This window comes from Pseudochaenichthys georgianus, chromosome 9, assembly GCF_902827115.2.
Source record: "Pseudochaenichthys georgianus chromosome 9, fPseGeo1.2, whole genome shotgun sequence".
NCBI lineage: Eukaryota > Metazoa > Chordata > Actinopteri > Perciformes > Channichthyidae > Pseudochaenichthys > Pseudochaenichthys georgianus.
Window position 1 is genome coordinate 40,153,343 of NC_047511.1, and position 22,979 is coordinate 40,176,321.

A 22,979-nucleotide genomic window follows, 5' to 3' on the forward strand; every position below is an offset into this window, starting at 1 on the left:
ATCTTTGACACATCCCTTCTAAGAGTGTACAGCAGACAGTAGCTAGCAGTTTTCGACAGATACAGCCCACTCAAAAATATATTGTTTTATATAAAATAAATTTTTATATATATATATATATTAGCTGTACACTTTACGAATATAATAGTTTTTTATGGACAATTTTACCATTCAATCTCGTCCAACTGATTTTGCTGCCGTCACTCCTCGGCTCTTGGTAGTTCAGGCATTTATCAAACCTGGCAACTCCGGGTTTCCTTGCAGCTGTCAATCAAAGTCCAGTGGCTCCGCCCCAAAGTGCCAGAAACTTTTCACGCGCGCGTAGACAGGCTCCGCGAGGCTCCGCGAGGCTGACACTCCCGCGAGCGAGCAAGAGAGCTGTCTCTCTCGCGAGCGAGCGCAGAGCCGCTCGCGGGCGCAGAGCCGCTCGCGGGGGTTTAATCTGCGCGCGAGGGTCATTTTATGCGCGTGTAAAAGCACATTTTCCGCTCGTGAGTAGCTTGTTTTACGCGCGAGAATATTGACCCAAATCTGACTCCATAGCTTTAGCTCAGCCATTTCGAATGTGGCGCGCACAGCAGCAGATTGATGCGCTGCAGAGGTTATGATTATGCGCGGTCCCGCGGGGAGAGGTCTGAGGATTTAAACATTAAACTAAATTATTATTATTTTAATATATTTATTATGCAACACCCGCGACCCGACCCGCATCATCTTTGTTTTACCCAGAACCGAACCCGGAAAAAATCGTTTGAAAAAATACCACCTGCGAATCACTTTTTTTGCGGGTCACCCGGCGGGTACCCGACCCGATGCAGGACTCTGGTCCATATGAATAGCCCTAAAAGCCTGACCGTGTCCCTTCTGCCTGTAAAACTACATGGTGATTAAATAATGTTTCCTCTTAGGAAAGCGCGCACAGGACACACATGATGAGAACTTCTTTGCCACCATCGAGACTATGGAGGACAGGCGTGCCATGGCCAGCAAGGCGATGCACGAGGACCAGATGATGCTTTTACACAAGGCCCAGGAAACAGAGGACAGGGTGATTGCGATGATGGAGTGCCAGGATGAACGGGATGCAGTCTTGGCACAGCTAATGGAGCAACAAAAGGCTTTTCAGCAGGGGTTTCTGGGAGTGCTTTCAGAGCTAGTGAAGTCAAACGGGCCTTCCTCCCTGTAGTATTGTTTTAAATATTGACACACAGCGGTGTTTCCTGGACATGGAAACATTCAGGGCTTAGCCCACAGTTCAACTCTTACAGTGCTATTTTTATATATTTTTTATAAGTGTATTTTTTTTGTAAACATTCAGGGCTTAGCCCACAGTTCAACTCTTACAGTGCTATTTTTATATATTTGTTATAAGTGTTTTTTTTGGGTACATTTTATTTAAGTTGATTTTCTATTGTTATTATATATATATATTGCCACTGTTTTTTAATACTGACACCTAACTTGCACTAAGGCGTGTCTGTTACATTGTTTTGAACTTCATCTTGGTGAAGTTGATGCTGAATTCACTATTTAGTAGATAATCATGTGACACTTTAACTTTGCACTACGGTCTGTCTGCTGAGCCTACCTATTGTATTTGCCAGTGTTATGTTTTGATACTGACACTTATTGATCTGCTGCTGCTGATAAAAGATAACCTCCATGGCGATTTAACAGATAATGTATCTTGCTTATTTCTCCTCTGACACTATCTTTACAGTGACCTGTGTAGCATCCTATAAATCACATTTAAGTGATTATTCTGATACCATCATGTTTCATCGGTTATAAACTGGCGACGCTTTAGTTGTGTCCCACCCACAATGTGGCTTTGAAATAGATAATTTCATTGTATTTCAAAATGGCGTACATCAACACAAGCACTACTTATTTATTGAAAGAGAAATGGTTAAGTTTGTAATTACCAGTGTTGTGAGTTCAATATTTTAATTAATTATAGTAAGGGAACATCTTAGGAGTTAGTGTACCGAGTTCCTCTCAGGAGGAAATATAATAAAGGTGTGTTAACTGCTGAGCCTATTTAATGTGCATACGACACCTGGCAGTTTGTCATTATATTGCCACACTGTTTTGATACTGACATATTTTCTTTGCACAAAGATGTGTCTGCACTATTGTAATTGTGCCAGTCTTGAATGTGGTAAATAAAAGAGAGAACCAAATGCACTGTACAAAAGATCAAAAGATTTTATTGTCAATTTACAATATACAATTTAATCGATGTTGAGATGCCTCATAAGGGCTGTGCGCATTTCTTTCCCCCCAGCCTCGCCAATATTGGCTGGCACATCAAGCTGGGTCGCCGCTGGTAAGGCAGTCCATTCATCCCTGTATTCATCACCATTACTCTCACACAGGTTATGTAATATGCGACATGCTACCACCTGGGTTCTGATCTTGTCAATGTTGCGGTCGTTTCTTTTCATCAAGCAGCGCCACCTTCCCTTCAGTCTGCCAAAAGCATTCTCCACCACCACTCGTGCTCGGCTTGTTTTGAAGTTGTACACACGTTGCTCGGGTGTGAGCCTTCCATTGTCCTGGAAAGGTTTCATCAGCCATCTTTGCAGGGGGTAGGCTGAGTCACCAAGGATATAGTAACCCACATCATGTCCCCCAATATTCCTTGTTACATGAGGAAGTAGACCACCCCTATCCACAAAACTAACCAGTGAGGACATGCTGAACACTCAAAAACACTCCAAAAGAGGCCCCTAGCATCCACAACACCCTGCAGGACGAGCGAGTGCCAGCCTTTGCGGTTGAAATACTTGTTATGGTATTCCTCTGGTCTCATAATGGGGATGTGTGAACCATCTACTGCACCAACACACTGTGGCACACCCCATTTGCGCTCAAAAGTTAATGCCATCTCCTCTAACTTCTCAGAGTTCGGCCATGGCATAAACTCAGGAAGAAGTAGGCTCACAACAGAGGAGCAGAACTCCTGCACACAGCAACACACCGTAGAGATGCCGACTCCAAACAAATGAGAGATGGTCCTGTACTCTAAGTTGGTTGCAAGTTTCCAAGTTGCCATGGCGATTTCTTTTAGGCACAGGGACACACTCCCGGAAGTTGGTGTCGCTTCTCCCCAACGTTGCTCCCAGGCGACAAATTAGGTATTTGAAAGATTGCTTGGACATTCGGAAATCTTTCATCCACTGCTCATCGGTGTACGTTGGCACCACCGTCTCCCACCAGGCCGATGTTCTATTGTTCACCCAGAGAGAGCGCGGGACACGACGCGCTCCGTAGTATTGGCATATCTGGAACACATACAAAGGCACAAATTAGCTCTACATAACTCCATAAATCCTACGTAGTATTCATGTGATTTTACTGAACTTACCATCGCTGTTCTTAGGGCGTGAAAACGCTGATCGTCATCAGCCATCTTACGGCGAAACATGGCTATAGTGTGTGCCTTTCGTCGTCCAATCCTTTTACGAAAGCTTTTTAACCGCCTTCGATTCCGATCCAGCATTGCACTTACAGCATCCGACGAGTGGGTCAAATCCCTAGTTGGCTGCAATAACCCAGTTACAAAGCTGTATAACATGAGCACAAAGACAACAAGCTCATTGAACTCCATCATGTCTGAGGTCTGAAAGTAAACAAATGCCTCATACAGCGGGTGGGCTTTATACCCCCTCCCCCGTGTAGTTCTTCTTCTTCTCTCGTTTTTTTGTTGTACTCGCCGTGAAGTGGTTTTGCGGCCTGCCAGTAAACCCAGAGAAGAAGAAGACGAAGTGACGTCTTAGTAACAAAAGTAATATTTCTTATTTTTAAGTGGTATAATATTTTAAATGTTCGAAAATTTACAGTGCCATGTCTTCTACTTACATTAGTCTCAAAGATTGAGGGAAGAAGGGATGAGGAGACTGAGAGAAAGGAAAGTGAGGGTGAAGAAAGAGAGGATATGGCTAGTGAGGAGAGACAGGGAAGGCAGACACCACCCACTCAGCCAGCAGCCAGTCAGCATACGAGGGAACCAGCAGCCAGTCAGCATACGAGAGAACCAGCAGCCAGTCAGCATACGAGGGAACCAGCAGCCAGTCAAACAGATCTATTAAAACAATTAAAGAGAAAATTAAAGAGCCAAGAAGGAATCACCAAAAAAGCAAAGGCTGCACTAAGAAAAATCAGGAAGGAAAATGCAGCTCTCAAGACAACAAGGAAAATTAGGGACAAGAAATATAAGAAAACGTTTTCAAAATACCAACTTAAGGCATTTGGCAGACTCACCACAAAGGGGATGAAATGGAGCAATGAGACAATTAAGAAGGCTTTAAAAATTTGCTTTGGGTGCGGACCAACGGGTTACAAAACTCTGCAGGAATTGAAGATTCCCCTTCCAGGAATAAGGACACTGCAAAGAAGGATGCAATGTGTTATGTTTGAGCCTGGTGTGTTGACAGAGGTCTTTGATTTCCTAAAATTGAAGGCAGATATATTGACAGACCTTGAAAGGGAGTGTGTGTTGACCTTGGATGAAATGGCAATCACACCAAGTGTGGAGTTAGAAATGATTACAGGCAAACTGTACGGTGATGTGACTTTACCAGGTCACACAGGGGTGGCAACACATGCTTGTGTGTTTATGTTGGCTGGAAACACAACACGGTGGAAGCAAGTAGTGGCATATCATTACACTGGCAATTCTACCAATGGAGCAGAGTACAGGCCAATCATTATTGATATAATTCAGAGGGCAGCATCCATAGGGCTACATGTGCTTGATGTCACCACCGACATGGGTAGCCCTAACCGAGCCATGTGGAAATCCTTTGGGGTGGACCAAAATAAAACATCGGTGCCACATCCAGCAACACCAGACAGGCAGCTTTATTTCATGCCCGATGTCCCACATCTGGTAAAAATGGAGTAAGAGAGGGACTTGAAAAACCTTGGTGGCTCTCTACTCATGTTGTTACAGTTGTCTTGGTTACAGCTCTCAAGTTTTTTTTTTTGCCATTTCCACATCTTTAGAAAATATGAAATAAAAAATTGAAGTGAAATCAACCTCTTCTCTGGAGAACAAACTTTGATTTCTCTGTCTTGTGAGTTTGCAGTATTGCAGTTTTGCTCCTCCACCTGTAACATCACTGCCCCTCCACCTGCCATACAGTAGGTTACTAACAAGATTACTTATATAACACAGTGATAGAATACATGTTTAGTATGCTTACTTATATAAAACAGTAGTATTAAACTTACCTTGTGTTTTCACTCTCACTTAAGTCCCTCTCCCTTTGCCATCAATCCAGAATCAGCTGAGCTGCAACATTATACAGACAGGTAATAATCAACATAATCACAAGGACACAATATGGCTCTGCTAAAAACACTCACTCTTACACGCACCAAAGTTATATTTATCTAATATTTAACTCCCTCCACCCCCGCATACAATCCCGTTTAGAAGCCCCTCTTCTCTAATTCAACAACGTTGGACCAAATAGACATTAAGAGAACGGAATGTACAATTGAAAGGCTGTTCAACGTGTGTTGCTAACTTGCTTCGGTATCCTAGCTTAATCTGTTATCTGTAAACGTTCCCTAAATCTACTAATTTAGGGATAATCCACTGACATGCTTTAATACACATATATCTATATACAGATAATATCCGCAATATAAATCTTTAAACTTCTTCTTACCTTTAAAAGTCCGTCACGAACGGTCTATTATGCTGCAACTCTACAGCTCTGCTAGCCTGAGAGCCTGAGAGGCTCCACGATCCGCCATTGCTGTAAAAAAGTGGTCCATTGGAGTGAACGGAGATGTCATAACTCTTCTATTATATGGCTCTGGGTGATCATATCCAGAATTGCTTTGAACTACTAGTATCTTAGATAATAAGCAGAGTTGTGCAGCTCTGTTTATTGACCTTTCCAAAGCGTTTGACACCGTTGATCATCGCATCTTAAAGCAAAGGCTACTCAGTATTGGCATATCCAGCCTTGCAGTGGGGTGGTTTGTGAACTACCTCTCTGAAAGGTCCCAATGTGTTCATTTTGATGGACTGTCTTCTGAGTGGTTAAACATTTCTAATGGTGTACCACAAGGTTCTGTTTTAGGACCACTTTTATTCTCCATATATATTAACAGCGTAGGTGATAATGTGGATGAAGCTACTTTACATTTTTATGCGGATGATACTGTGATGTATTGTGCAGGTCCCTCCATTAAAGAGGCTGTTGTTAAATTACAGGCTGTTTTTAACACTATTCATACTCAGCTCTCTGAATTAAAGCTTCTTTTAAATGTGGATAAAACCAAGGTAATGCTCTTTTCAAAAGCAAAAAAGACACCAGAGCCTGTTTTAGATATTGTAACTACGCAAGGAACAAAACTTGAAGTTGTTGCCTGTTACAAATACCTTGGTATCTGGCTTGATGATTGTCTCTCTTTTAAACTTCATGTCAATAACCTGCTAAAAAAGCTGAGGGTTAGGCTAGGGTTCTTTTTCAGAAACAAGTCCTGTTTCTCGCTTGAGGCCAGGAAAAGGCTAGTCACTGTGACCTTTTTACCTGTGCTGGACTATGGGGATCTGGTCTATATGAATGCACCTGCCAATTGCCTGGTCAAGTTAGATGCTGCGTATCACAGTGCACTGAGATTTGTGACAAACTGTAAAGCATTAACCCATCACTGTACCCTGTATGCAAGGGCTGGTTTGCTTTCACTAACTGTACGGAGGCTCAGTCACTGGTACATTTTTATATACAAAGCCATGTTAGGGAAACTTCCATCTTATATCTGTTCCCTTATCTCACGGAGAATTGTAAGTGGCTACTGCCTGAGATCGAATGCTGTGGTTTTATTAAATGTGCCAACTGCTAGGACTGTCTTAGGGAAGACAGCTTTTAGATGCGCAGCTCCTCTGTCTTGGAATAATCTGCAAATTAAATGGAAACTGAACAATCTGGTTCCACTAAATGTTTTTAAAGCTCGGTTGGATGCTACTCAATCAGAAGCTATTGGTACCTGTTTATGTGGATGATTATGTAAATGATGCTGTATGATGTCCTTTTGTTGTTCTATTTATGTTTCATGTGGAACTACTTGAGCAGGTCTCCCTTGGAAAAGAGATCAATGATCTCAATGGGATTTTATCTGTATAAATAAAGGTTTGAAATGAAATGTAATGAACTCCAGGGACAACATTTGGCCGACTTGTCTGATCCTGGATCACAAAAAATGGGATTTCCAAATCTGATCGGATCTGATTGAGATTAAAAGTTTTGAACTCCTGGGCCCAGGAGACACCAACACTAACGGAGCGTCCACACTACAGCTTCAAAAAAAGCTTGGAGCTGGGCGTGTCTGTAGCTTGTGGATTTTATTCAAGCAACACGACCAACAACCAATCACATGAATCTCCCGCCCCCGACATACAAAGCAAAAAACCCCGGGGATTTTATGGGAGCAATATATATATATATATAAACTCCCCAAACAGGCGAAAACCTACCAGTTTCACCCACTGTCTCTGCCACCTCCCTCCATGCCTGGTTCCTCCGGTTTGTATCCCGGTAGGTGAAGACGGTCTGGTCATACAAAACCGGGTGATTTGCTCCGGCGATAATTAGTTTCTCCTCCAACTCTCTTTGAAATATAGAAATGAACGGCGGGATATCTCTCCCAGCTTAGACGCGGTTTGATTGGCTACGGCTTGAGCTGTCAGATTTTCCGAAACGGGATTTGATTGGCTGGCGCTGGCTGGCGCTGGCTACTCCGGCGTCTCCGGCGTCAGAAGTTGAACATTGTTCCATTTCTGACGCCGGAGACGGCGGAGACGGACCGCTATGCTACCCACAATTCAGTTCGGCGAAAAAGCGAGGCAACGTGACGTCACCCCATTCAAAGTGAATGGGCAGACGCTGTAGTGTGGACGGGCCGTAACGTGGCCGAGTGGACTCCGGAGTTTGCTGCATGAGTTGCACTGTATGATCTCTGGTGTAGCGGGCTGTCACTCAAAAACTGAGTAGCCAATGGGGACACACTCCTGAAAGTCCCGCCCACCTGGGATGTTTGTGTCAAAATCTCAAACAAAAAATGAGGGAGCGCAAAAGAGAAAGCTGCAGCGAGAGCAAAAGTCTGATCATTGAGAAAGAAGAAACAAGAACTGCAAACAAAAACCTATGTTAAAACAAAGAAAAAATACTCATAGTTTACATGATTACACAAATGATTTGTTTGCAACTTATAGTTTTATTTTTGAAATTTATTTTATTTTGCTTGACTTCGTTTTTTTTTCTTTCAAACTCATAGTTTTGCTTTATTCTGAGAAAGTGTTGCTTTATCTTTATGATACAAAACTAATCCCATATTTTCAACGGTTATCTGGTGAAAGATTAACTATGCTACTGGATGAAATAATATGACTGGTATAAGTGCGAACATTAAACACTTTTTGAAAAAAATATTATTATAAAATATTTTTATATTATATATATATATATTTATAATTCTGCAAATATTACGATAAACTCACAGCTACCGCGGACCGGGGGCTGGGAACCCCTGGCCTAAACTTTATAAATCTGAAATGCTGCATGATAAGTAATTTCACTTTTAATACTTTAGGTATAATTGATTCTAATATTTGTATATGTGATTTTAAATGCAGGACTTTAACTCGTAACTGAGTATTTTTACACTTTAGTTTCGTTACATTTACAACTCAATAAAGCAAGAATCCTTCAGGTAGTACAGTCTATTTGAAGTGGAGTGTAGGCCTTGATGTCAGTGAGACTTGACAACAGCCATCTTAATGTCACTTCTTCTGCTCCCTCAGCTTCTCAGCTGTCTGGCCCAGATGGTGAAGATAGTCTCTTAAAAAAGCTGTAGACTGGGCTGTTTACGGGCTGGAAGAACAGTTTGTTAATGCAAACATTGTACCAGTTTCTGATCGTCAAACAACTGCACACACACAAAGTATCCAAACAGACTTTGTTGTATTGTTTATTTCAATATCCATAGTGTGACCTATCAAAAAATACGTTTAACATGTAGGATTTGGTGTCATAGACTGATATGTTGTGATAAAAATTCAATATACTTTAGTAAAAAGGAAGCACAGGACAAACATATATTAAGCAATCCAATTAATTTCCCTTCAATTCCCAACATTCATAACAAAGATTATATCACATATATATATATACACAAGTAAAATACATTAGGTTGACAATCAAATAAATCAACAATCTCTTTAGTAAAACATGGATGTAACTAGTAGATAAGGTTAGTAATACAAAGCTGTATCAAAATAACTGATATTCATCATAAGGCACCATGTGAGTGTAATTGCGCTGATTTTGAAGTAATTGGAAGCACAGAGAACGATCCTATAACTGGAATGGACACTTTTTAACTAATTTGTGTATCATGAGCCCTTCATTTCACCACACATGGCGCTGCAATCAGATGTAAAATGTAATAAACTGAATGAATCATACTTAAACTAAAAATATTTCTATTAAATGGTTTTGTGCCATTATAGTTTAAACACCTGAGTGGAGTGTACAGTGTACAAACTAAAAGAGCAATGATTACAACTCAAGTCAATCCCAGTCTTTCATCATAAATGATGTTTAAGCTACACAAGCATGAAAATGAAATCGCCAAACCACTGAAGATAATCATGTCAGGCTCTGCAGCTACACTGAACAAAGTCCTATACGTTAATATGTTACTTAATGTTATCGAGATTTCTCCAGTTCAAATTTCTCAAGGCAACGCAATGAGATATCAGCATTCAACAGAAAATAAGTTGCAGTTGGCACGCTGCCATCAGTAGTACTTGTCTATGTGTTTAAACAAGCAGTTCAGGTTAATACAAGTCTACAACAATGTGAACATGCACTGCACATAAAAAGTGATAAGTTAATCAGCAAAGGGTTGATGCGTGATTGTGGTTTTTTCACAACATTTAACAAGGCAAGGCAAGGCAAGGCTAGGCAAGGCAAGGCAAGGCAAGGCAAGGCAAGGCAAGGCAAGGCAAGGCAAGGCAAATCAAGGCAAGGCAAGGCAAGGCTAGGCAAGGCAAGGCAAGGCAAATCAAGGCAAGGCAAGGCAAGGCAAGGCAAGGCAAGGCAAGGCAAGGCAAGGCAAGGCAAGGCAAGGCAAGGCAAGGCAAGTTTATTTATATAGCACTTTTCAACGCAAAGCAATTCAAAGTGCTTTACAAAAAACGAAAATCAGTCATTAAAAAGAAAAGCTAATAAAATAAACATAAAAAGAAAAAATACATGGATAAAAGTTAAAGTGCAGTCTAAGATATGAATAGTTCAATTAAAAGCAGCGACACAAAGAAAAGTCTTCAGCCTGGATTTAAAAGTAGTAAGAGTTGCAGCGGAATAATCCTGTTTTAAAGTCCAGTAGTTCCCCCTTTACAGCTTCAACAACAGACCCATTTCAAGCTCAGTGGACCACACTTTTGTATTGCAGTAGCAGTAAAACATGGTAATAATTAATTTCCTACTTTCTTTCCTATCATCAAAAGCAGACAGTGCAGCTGTGCAGTTCATGCAAAACTAGGGCATTTCCTTCTGATACTTCATTGGCTGCACATATTGTATCGCTCAGATGTTCATGTTTTTCGGTAGTAAGCATTTACTGTTTTGTAAATGGTACAACCTTTCTCCCGGCCACAAACACTTCGACTATGTTGCGATCATCACCTGTCGAAGAAGTCACAGAGACAAATACAATTAAAAGGGGGTTGTCACATCAAAGTGTAAAATTTGGACAAATAAACAGAAATTGACACTCACCCAAATTCAAGAACTTCTCCAAAATAATCTGAAATTGAAGTGACAATAAATTAGCCAACACTGAAAGCAAATGTTCTGCTTTAATTCATTTATGTGCAAAAAGATCAAGATTAAACCAGACTACCAACCTTTGGTTCCTCGATCTTGATGAGGTCGATAGGTCCATCAGCCGCAGCCACATTCACCCTCAGGGCATCAAAGTCTTTGCCCACTTCGAAATTCCCTGTCCGTTCATCCAGGGACAAAGCTATGGAGAAAATGCATCACAAAAGAAACTGCTTTATTTTCTCCACACCCGTAAAAATTGCAATCAGTCACCATCAACAATATCTTGTTCCCACAGTCCTTCATGTGTGCTGAATCTGGCGAGAATGTTGATGGAGAATATGAGTGTGTGTCTGAAAACATGTTTTAATTGAACAAAGACACTTTTGTTCCTGAGATGGTTTCACCTTGGCTGCCTCCCAGTGTGGCGAGCCTGAACACTTCCTCGAAGGTCAGCGTGTCGTATTCTGGGTCCTGGATGGTCAACACTTTGGACATGTCCAGAGTTCTCCTCACAGCGTCCAGCATAGAGGCCGAGTAGCCCCCCGCCACGTCTGATGAAGCACCACAAACACACCCCTGAACATTAATACAAGCATGCATGCAGACATACGATTACATGTTTTAAAGAGTAGAAGAGTAACAGCAAGCAAATGTAGAAAAAACAAGTGCACAACATGGAACAAAAATAAAAGGCAACATTGTTAAAAGTAAATATGTAAAAATACTGAGGTAGCTGCATCAACAGTGCTGTTAAGCATGGACATTGAAATAGCTGTTATCGTAGCAGTAATGAAGTAGCAGTACTACCGTGAGTAAAGCTGAAGTATATCAATTACATTTAAATGAATACCGACCCTTATGTATAGTTTTGTGTATATTGATATAGGTGGACTGTAGGAGCCAATTAATTGTGGGTATAAAGGTAGGAACCTATGTGTGTTGGTGAGAGGTTCCGCCGGAAGGCCCATACAGTTTTTGACCACACGGAGAGCACACACGGAGAACACACACGGAGAACACACACGGAGAACACACTCACAAGGAGCACACAAACACGGGATTAAAAACAAAGGAAAAGGTATTGTGTAAACCATAAATATCGTGTGGTGAATGAAACAAAGAAACCAGTAAAAAAGGGAAATAAACGGACTATTTCAAACTGGAAACGTTGGTTCTGACTTTTATTCGGCAGCAAACAAGGTGTGCGTCAATTACACACTGTGTCCCGTTATTATTTACCACAGGTGATAGTGCTGTGCTTTCAGGGCACATGGCCAAACAGAGTTTAACTTTAATTTTTTGACCATGTAATCATGGTGACTTGTCTTTTAGTTTTGCAACAGCATTTTAGTTATTTATTGCAGTGTTATAACAAATGGCCGACTTCCGAATCATCAAGGTGGTAGTGAACCGGTTGAGATGCAATTTGGATGGAAATAAAATGGCTTGACGCTGGAATTGACTTCCAATAAAACAATGTTCAAGTTTTACTATAGGAATACATTGGGTCTTCACAAAATGTTTGGAGTTCTGAATAAGAAATAAGATATCCTTGTTGACTAAGTGTCCTGGGAACTTAGAAAATGTTTAGACAGCTAAAAGCTAATAGGTATTTGGATCTAACTTTCAGTTAGAGATATAAACCAGATCAGATCACCCATTAAAAGTAATCAGCTGATGGTTAGCCAGCCTGCATGCCACACCTCTTTGTTGACTGCACTAAAACATTCAAATGATGACGGCTGTAAACACAACACAAGTTAGTAGGAATATCTTTTTACTTATCTCGTGCACGTTTACATCTACAGTGCATGGAGTTCCCAAAACAAGCCAAATCATCAAACATAATTGTCATGCTTCTTTAGTGTCCCAAACACATTTTGTCAAGAGTGCAAAAAAGAGCCATACGAGTTATACATAAAACTACGTACAGAGAACCAACAAATACATTATTTATCAACCTAAAAACACTAAAACTAAGACCTGGTTGACTATAAAGCTATTCAAATGATGTTCAAAGCCGCAAATCAACAATGACCTCATAATATCCAGGGACTTTTCCCACGGAGAGAAAGCATGCACAAAACTGCATTTTCAAAAGACCTCCCGTACGAACAAATGCCAAACTACATTGCATCGCAACAAAAGGTGTTAGTCTGTGGAATAACTGTAACGATGCACTGAAATATTGTACAAGTCTCTCTAAACTGAAAGTATTATTTAGGAGCCAAATCATGAATGGTTATGAACAGGACCTGTACAATCCCATTTGTTATTTCTTGTAATTGTAAAAGTAATTTCTTTCTGATTGTTTTGTAAAAAACAAAAAAATTAACAAGACAAACATGTCGCTGATGACGATGACCTAATATTTTATTTATAAGGAAAATGTATGCTAGAGGGGGAGGGCCAGAGAAGTTTTTTTTAAGCTTCTTCTTGCCCCTGTTGAACATGACAGAGACTACCTGAGAATTATTTTTATTATTATTTATTTTTTGTACTTTGTTATAATTATTATTATGAGTAAGAAAAAAAAAGAATATATATATTATTATTGTTGTATGTTTTGTTTCTGACATGTTGAATAAATTGACAAAAATAAAATCTGGTAATGCGTGTAAATGCGTGTAAATGCTCACACCTGTTCCCAGCCCCAACTTTACGTTGTGTTTCAGGACGTTGCGGACATTCAACATTCCACTGCACAGCCTGAGTCAATAGAGAAAGAGAGAGATATGATAAGTTTCATATGTTGCATAAGGAAGTCAATCTGTAATGCTTGATTGCTTTCCTATTGGAAACATGACATTCATCAGACGTCGGTCACACAGAGACTGTTTTAACAGAAATGCAAAGGCAAATAGCTTTGGGCCATGTCTTGTCAGCTGACTCACACACACTGTAACAGTTAGACACATTAAGTATATTCAAGTTTACAACTGTGTAATGCTTTTGATAAACTATTGGAGACTTACGAGATGTTGGAATTGGGACAGTGAGACAAAGAGGCTCCTGTCTGTCTGAACAGAGCCAACTCTTCATCACTGAGGTAGCAGCCGTGAGCCATCACTGTCTGCGAACCATCATCATATTTAGCACTTTAATCTGCATTTATGATTTTCTACAAAACGTCTGCTTGCGTGTGTGCCAGCAGAAATGTTACTCACCTTGTCAGTGAGCAGGTTGTGTTTGTGATACACATCTGTATAAGACTTATATTCAGGAAACAGCTCCTTTACAAGCTTCACTTCCTCTACGTTTTCACTGATGTGACTCTGGAAAAAAACACATTCAACTGTTACTTTAAGACAGGGGTGTCAAACTCAAGGCCCGGGGGCCAAATCCGGCCCGTGACTTCATTTTCTGTGGCCCCACAAGAGCTTGCAAAGAATATTATATGTTTATTATACGGTTACATGATTTACAGAAGCACATTGCCCATAAACTACATGTCCCACAATGCATTTCAAATGAGACTTTTTTCTCAGAATTTCACTTTTTTTCTTCTAAATATGGCTTTTTTCTTAGAATGTGCCCTTTTCTCAGATTTTTTTTTTTAAGATGTTATTATTTTATATATTTATATGGTTATGTATTTTTAAATAGTCTTGAAGTTACAACCGGCCCTTTGAGTGCAGCCATAATGCTGATGTGTCCCGCGATTAAATTGAGTTTGACACCCCTGCTTTAAGATAATCTGGGGTGTAGCATTCAGATTTTTCCGCCTGAGGTGTGCAGGAGAGTATCGTTGTGCATGTGTGTATTTGTAATTCATCTTCCAAAACCAACAGTGAATGGTATCCACGGCGACAGTCCCCTGTGGAGATGGCCCGGTTTGGTTCCCACAGTGATCTCACCTGGATGTGCAGGTTGTTAATCTTAGCGATGGCTCCCAGCTGTCCCAGCAGGGCTCCTGTGCACGAAAGAGCGAAGCGGGGAGTCACCACCGGCCTCACCAGAGGATACTACACACACACCAGAGAAGACAGGGTTTCAGAAGATGTCTTTATAATGCAGGCCTACCTTGAGTTTGACTGTTTATTGTAATATAGAATCTTACCTTTTTGTTCAAGAGCTCTGCAATGAACCTGGAGGAAAAAAACAAAGATTTAACTCGTTTTTAGCAGCCACATTTGAACATTTGAAAATGCACCCTTTTTCTTTTTACAAGAATGTCTATGTAAGTTACATTTTGCAAGGGATTGTAAAGGTCTCCATATAACATCTTCATTGTTTTATTGGCAAGTACAACGGTTTATGAGGCAAGTGTGACTGCAGATTAGGTGTACAGTCTCTGTGATGTGCACATGTGTAATTCAAGTATCAGTCAACGTCAAAAAGGGATTTTCCTCACCCATAGCTTTCTCACATTCAGCGTCTATGGGTAAAGTCTGCATAATTTCAGGGTTGTAGGTCATGTGGAAAAACGGGTCTAGAGGGACATATCTAATCTGTAACATACATCTTCACGGCAAAGTACAACCCAACTTTCTGTGACACATCTGTCTCTATCTGTTCAAGATATACTGTGGTAGCTTTGAGTTGTACGACTGAAAACTTCACTCACACACATTTTATACATTCAAGTCTCAGTGATATTTTTATGACTGGAAAAAACATTCACTACTCTATTCTAAATGAATCATCTATTATCAATGTTACGCAATGTTTCAAAAGGCTCACTCTGTATTAAGCCGCATTTCCTGTTTAAAACACATCACTATTTTAGTAAAAGTCGATACCCACCGACAGGTTTCGTCCTGGGACTCCTGATTGGTCTCTTTGTAATGTTTCACAGAATTGTTCCTGTCCATACACACTTTCCCAACCAAGGCACGCTGCCCAAAGTCATCTGCAAGACGAATAAGGATGGTGAGTAACAAGAACAGGAAAACACAGTAACCCGTTAAGCCAAAACCCCCGGTTACCTAACCCTAACAACAAATGTGTTCAAAATATTTGGCAGTGATGGAAGAAGTACTGAGTTCTTTAACTGTAAGTTTCAGAAACCGGCTCGAGATACACTTTTTGTTATATTCCATGGAATGCTCTTAACATCCCGATAGCAATGCATATCTTAAGTGCTTTGACAACAAATCCATAAACAAATTTCATCTGTAGAAGCCGTAATACTGTAAAAAGTACAATGGCCTCCCTGCCTGTCAGCCTCCCATCAGGGCACAAACCTATCTCGTGCCCTCATTGGTCATGTGCGCGTCCGTGTGTGTTGGAGGAGGGGCTCTGTAAGGAAGTGGCAGATTTTCTCCGGTTGTGTATTTTCAAATTCTAGCGATCTCGAGCCGGTTTCTCAAACTTACCTACCCCACCTTTAAGTATTTTTAAATATTCTGGTACAAGTAAAAGTCCTGCATACAAAACCGTACTTAGGTAAAAGTACAGACGTATTACCAACAATATATACTAATAAACCAAAAGTACTCGTTATACAAAATGACCAATCGTGTATCACATTTTACATTACGGCATGATGCATTAATGTGTTCATCACAGCTGGTAACGGTGGAGCTAGCTTTACTTTACATACTGATGCTGGATATTTTAAGCAAAATAAATTAGTCCTCATTGAGATTCCAAAGGTTTTTGATTTCTCTTTTGGTAAAAACAATGTTGTCATTATCATTCCATAGAGCAGTAATTGTGCAACGATTAAACTTGCACTTCAACAATCTTCATAGTTTCACCTGTCACCTGCAGCATGTAAAAGCATTCCAGGTCCTTCATGTGTCAGACTCAAGTCCTGCTGTCACTCACAAACACTAATCCCCGTATTTTTGTAAGAATGCTCCCACAGACACTAAGTACCAATACATGAGTGCACCACACAGCTAAGTACCTGCATCTCCATCAAATACACGCCGTATTCTTACAAAAGGTCATGCATTTGAAAGGTTATCACTTGAACCATCACGATCAGCATGTTTTAGCTTCTGATCTGTTGGGAACATTTGGGACCGTACTAAATATATGTCAGAACAAAAGGAAATAATTTGATTGTAAACATTTTTTATTAATCCTTCCCAAACAAGGATCATTTTTTTTGTATGAATCCATTAACAGTCGAAGCCACAACTGTATTAAGATGGACTTTTATTAATCACTCGTGGGGAAATTGTTTCTCTGCATTTGACCCATCCTAGTGTTAGGAGCAGTGGGCTGCCATTTTCGCCCGGGGAGCAGTGGAGGGAACGGTGCCTTGCTCAGGGACACCTCGGTAGCACTTGGTCTTGCTGGGACTTGAACTGGTGACCTTCCAGTCGCCAAGCCAAGTCCCTATCGACTTCGCCACCACCGCCCTATTCCGGGGACATTGATGTGCACGGCCAACACTTTCTTTATAAACCTCACATAGATGATTTCACATTTCAAGCTCACAAGAGTGAGTGTGCAAAGGCTGATTGCATCACTCTGACTTTCCTTATCATTCTTATTGGTGAATTTGATTCAGAATATAGTTAATCAAGTCTTCCATCTGAGTAGATGTGTGAAAGAGCTTTTTTCCCAGCAGGCATTTTGACTACTAGCAGGAAAAGGACAGGTAAAGGTATTGAATTCAGGTGAGCTTGAGGAGATTCAGGGTCCTGCAATGGGCAGGCTGGTTTCTGGCACTTGGTAGCAGGACCTATAAATGATCTACGGACATTACCAATGTCATGTCATGTTAACCATTTATACACAATACAAATGATGTATGTGCTTTAAGAAGGTTAATGTTACACATACCACACATCAGTTCACTCAGGGATTGTGAAAGAGCTTTGTGCGTCTGTGACCGAAACGTTTCCACTCAAATCAGGCAGAACATGTGCATGTATAACGGATTTCTCTGCTGAACTTTGAAACCAACAAAATTCTTGCCTGAGAAAATATTACATAATGGATTTTGTATGCATACTTGGTTTTCTTCATATACACTTTTTTAAATAAAAACAAATCCAGAAGAAAATGAGGCATACATACATGCTAAATAAGTGTTTGAAATTCTCCAACATGTTAATCAACACAGTCCTCACACTGAATACAAACACTTTTGTAGAAAGTAGGACAGCTGCTCGTGACAGAGGACAAAGGTGGGGGTTCAACAGCCCTGATGACACGGAGTGACTCTGCACGGCTGCTAAAGCCAGCCAAGCCATAAGGATTGGGTCCCTTTACATTCAAGCAAGGGTGTGTATTCAGAATTACACAACATGACAACATGGTGATAAGAACAACACATAAAGGGTGAGCCAGAAACATTTTCATATAAGCCAGTTGAGACTACCAAGGGAAACGGACTAGTCTAACTTCAAAGAGAAAAACATGTCAGCTGATTGCTCTGCACCACTTTGAGGGTTATAAACACTCAATTATGATTAAAGGGCATAATCTGATAGATCGCCATATTACATACTCTTCACCACACACAAACAAAACAAATAGATCCAGTAACTCAATGTGTGCTGTTCTTAAAATGGCGACTACAGCTTGAATATGTCCGATAAAACCATCTCTGTCTTTATGCACCACATCACTTTGACTAAGAACTGAATATATCACAACAAACTTACATAATATGACATACATTCCTAGATGTTGATTTATTTTAGCAAAATCTCCAATTGTTTCAAATAAGGGCACAGCCTAAATTGGTAACCATCCATTAGTCACCTGCCCTGAGGCTAGATAATGTTTACAGGAGTATGGGCGTAACCCCTTCTGGCATTTTGTGTGTGTGTGTGTGTGTGTGTGTGTGTGTGTGTGTGTGTGTGTGTGTGTGTGTGTGTGTGTGTGTGTGTGTGTGTGTGTGTGTGTGTGTGTGTGTGTGTGTGTGTGTGTGTGTGTGTGTGTGTGTGTGTGTGTGTGTGTGTGTGTGTGTGTGTGTGTGTGTGTGTGTGTGTGTGTGTGTGTGTGTGTGTGTGTGTGTGTGTGTGTGTGTGTGTGTGTGACATCTTACTTGCAATCTGGGCCAACAGCAAAGAGGCATCTGTGTGTATGGTTGCAAAGTAACATGCCGTGGTTGTTCCATTCCTCAGGGTCCTTTTCTGAAAAACACAGGGATTATATTACACGAAGGTAAACATTCCCACATTCAAGCACTGTCTATCTTTTCTATACATTGTTAAGCTTTTAAACGGTTCACACCCTTCTCAAATGATATTGTCTGTGCAACAATGGAGGAAACCGTACTTACTGAATTTCTACTTTTGCAAATGGCAAAGTCATCAACATTTCAAACCTGATTTACATGCCCTGCGTTACATAATTCAATTTTGACTTCCTGTGAATGATCCACGGCAGCTCTATAATTTTTATTGGCCGCTTAAATCATGATGCCAGAAAACTCACCACTACTTGAGAGTAGACCTGTTGGGCGAACTCCAAGTCCTGGAGTCACTCTGTTGGTTTCTGTCAGAGTGTAAATAAACCAACCCACTGCTATAATCACACTCTCGACCTTGTTCTGACTTATGGTATTGAAATTGAGCAACTATTAGTCGAACCGCATAATCCTGCTTTATCCGACCATTTCTTAGTAACTTTTGAAGTACTGTTACTAGACTACAAAGCATTAGTCAAAAGCTCTTGCAGCAGAAACCTATCTGTTAGTGCTATAGCCACATTTAAGGAAGAGATTCCACCAATACTTAACTCGATAGCATGTCTGCATGTAGGGGAGGAAACTTATACAAAATGTACACCACCCCAAATTGATCATGTTGTTGATAGTGCTACAGATGCGCTGCGAATAAAATTAGATTCTGTTGCTCCTTTGAAAAAGAAGAAAATAAAACAACATAGATTAGCTCCATGGCATAATGCCGAAACCCGCAAAATAAAGCCAAAGTCTAGACAACTTGAAAGGATATGGCGTTCCACTAAACTTGAAGAATCTCGTTTAATTTGGCATATTACTCTCAATGAATATAAGAAAGCACTGCGTAAAGCGAGAGCAGCCTACTACTCTTCATTAATAGATGAGAATAAGAAGAATGCAAGATTTCTCTTCAGCACTGTAGCCAGGCTGACAGAGAGCCACAGCTCCATTGAGCCTTCTATTCCCATAGCACTCAGTAGTAATGATTTTATGTGCTTTTTTAACGATAAAATTGTTACTCTTAGAAACAAAATTAATGACCTCTTGCCTTTGACCAGTATAGTGTTATCAACAGCTCCCGGAAACGTAAGTTCTAATATTACACTAGATAGTAAACTAGAATGCTTTTCAGCCATTAACCTTGAACAATTACATTCAATGATTCTCTCTTCTAAACCATCAACGTGCATGTTAGACCCAATTCCAACTAAGCTGTTGAAGGAAGTTTTTCCATTAATTAGCACTTCTTTATTAAATATTATGAATATGTCTTTATTATCAGGCTATGTTCCACAATCATTCAAAGTAGCAGTGATAAAACCGCTTCTTAAAAAGCACAACCTCGATCCAGAGGTTTTAGCCAACTATAGACCTATTTCTAATCTTCCGTTCCTCTCAAAAATTCTTGAGAAAGCGGTCGCAAAACAGCTGTGTGATTACTTAAAAAACAATGATTTATTTGAAGATTTTCAGTCTGGCTTTAAAACACATCATGCTTAAATCATGATGCCAGAAAACTCACCACTACTTGAGAGTAGACCTGTTGGGCGAACTCCAAGTCCTTGAAGCGTGACTCCACAGGAAAGGTGTATTTATTGAGCCACTCCAGTAGGGGCATGTCCAGGGCCGTGCCAGCGTAGCTGTACTGGGGCGCGTGGATGTGGGTGTCCACCAATCCGGGCATGAAGAACTCACTGCAATGCAGCAAGCCATTAGTATGGTTCAAATACGCTGAATTATGTATGTGTTATATGCAGATTGCTGATCTAATAGCCACATATTAATGCAGCATATATTCAGTCATTCATATATATACATTCAGATATATATATATATATATATATATATTCAACTTACTGCTGTGCCAGTTGAATGACTTCTGAAGGACTGAACCCAAAGGTCTGAGAGAGGCTGTCTAACTCTGCAGCTTTCCCAATGAAAGCAATCTGACGGCACAATGTAAAAGAGGCAATGATTAGAAATAAGTGGTTGTATGCAAAAGAGAGTAAGCTGTTAACTTGGTAAAAAAAACATCATACTTATATTTATCATTAAGGTTACATATTCATTAACACATGTTCTAACAAATTGCATCAATGTTACATTCTGTACAAAAACACACGTTTTGTGTAAAGGTCTTCAATATACTCTTTACACTGTATCCACGTCTGTAAATATCAGTGTAAGATTTACACAATGTCCGGAAAAAATATTTTGTATTGAAAAGAAGAGAGAAAGACACGTGTGTGATTGCTTGGGGTGTTTGAAGGACTTCATTAGTATTGTTATCCCTTTTGTATTTGAAGAGGGTAGCTTATTGAGCTATTTCAGGGTCATAAGTTTTGATCATTCAAAAAAATACAATTTATTTGAAAAAAAGCAATGCGTTAAGCCTTTTTCTCTTAATTAATAAATAGGTTTAAGCTAAAAAAATACAATGTATTTGAAAGTTCAAGTTTTTATCCTGAACTTTGAAAAATACAATGATGTATTCAAAATAAAAATAAGTATTTGAAATCATTTTTCAGGTTGAATATTATTTTGATTCAGTTCAGCATTTTTTGGAATAAAATATTTATTTTCAGATTTCACTTTTATACATTTTTTGATATTTGAATCCTTATTTTTTTCAGTTGCAGATTTTTCGTTTTCAGATTCAAAACAATTATTTTTTCGGTTTCAAATCTTGTTTTTTCAGGTTTCACATTGCTTTTCACCTTCAGAGGGAGGCCTGCCACTCAGGATGCCAAACTACTCTTTGCTAAGCCCCGCCCCCTCAAGCAACATCAGGGTCAAAAGTCTGAAAGTGAAAAACGATCTGAAAGCGAAAAACGATCTGAAGGTGAAAAGCAATGTGAAACCTGAAAAAACAAGATTTGAAACCGAAAAAATAATTGTTTTGAATCTGAAAACGAAAAATCTGCAACTGAAAAAAATAAGCATTCAAATATCAAAATATGTATAAAAATGAAATCTGAAAATAAATATTTTCATTCAAAAAAAATGCTGATCTGAATCAAAATAATATTCAACCTGAAAAATGATTTCAAATACTTATTTTTATTTTGAATACATCATTGTATTTTTCAAAGTTCAGGATAAAAACTCCGAACTTTCAAATAAATTGTATTTTTTTGAATGATCAAAACTCATGACCCTGAAATAGCATAGTAGCCTACTTCAAACTGTTATGTGGTAATTTCCAAGGGCCTGGCGTGTTTTAAAGTTGCTCAGCAACAGCTTAATGTGGTATACAATTAAGATATTATGCAACAGATTTACGCCTTTTCCGTTTGGAAATCCATTTGTTATTCCTGTGTGCCAAATTGTGTCTCTTTGCGCAAGGTTATGGATGAGTCACAAACAACGCATTGCTTTTTTTCATACACTGACATTAATAGCATAAATAGTAACACTTATTTATAGTAATCAGACCTGAGGCAGTTAGACATTCGAGTGTGACAAACCTTTCCATCTGTATCCACTCCCAGGACCTCATCTTCCAAGATCTGCAGCGGTGTTTGCTGGGTAGAGTGGATAAATGTTCCCCTGTAGACGTAATTAATTTCGGTGGTGGGTCCGTTAGAGTTTGCCATCCTTTCACTAGATCAGCTGGAGTCGAGCAGTGACAGAGAGATACCTGCAGCAGCTACAGAGCACCGGGGTTTGTCTTCGGAGAGCTCCGATCAACGCATGCACCAGGACGCGCGACTCCCACAGAGACAATCTGCAGCCAATCAGAACACAGGGTGAGTGTCTATGCGTGGGAATGGGTTTCTCGGTTTGAAACGTCGTTTTAGTATAACTACGTGCTTGTCACAGTCCCCAAGACTGACTGATACGACAACAAAAAGACGTCCCCAGTTTACTTTTGCTTTGCTTTTTTCAGGACTAGTGAAATAGCCACTAAATAGTAGGCTAGGTGCGGCCCTCAGTCCCTGGGGCTGATAGGTTTGGTAGGCCCCCTATTTTTTTATTTATTAAAAAAAAAGAATATATTTTTTATTGTATTAAAACAACAAATCAAAGTC

The 22,979-nt window shown here is 39.9% G+C and overlaps 1 protein-coding gene across 1 annotated transcript; it reads right to left on the reverse strand.

The window, feature by feature from the left end:
• Nucleotides 1-8,978: 8,978 nt before the first annotated feature.
• Nucleotides 8,979-22,634, reverse strand: gda (guanine deaminase). The gene is made up of 14 exons (XM_034091461.2): nt 22,416-22,634; nt 20,806-20,894; nt 20,471-20,642; nt 18,808-18,895; nt 15,600-15,705; nt 14,914-14,941; nt 14,711-14,818; nt 14,021-14,128; nt 13,829-13,926; nt 13,495-13,562; nt 11,258-11,404; nt 10,934-11,052; nt 10,806-10,833; nt 8,979-10,712 (listed from the first exon to the last, which is right to left on the reverse strand). The coding sequence occupies exons 1-14, from the start codon at nt 22,542-22,544 to the stop codon at nt 10,645-10,647; spliced, it is 1,356 nt and encodes a 451-aa protein (XP_033947352.1). The 5' UTR covers nt 22,545-22,634; the 3' UTR covers nt 8,979-10,644.
• Between the last annotated feature and the right edge of the window lie 345 nt (nt 22,635-22,979).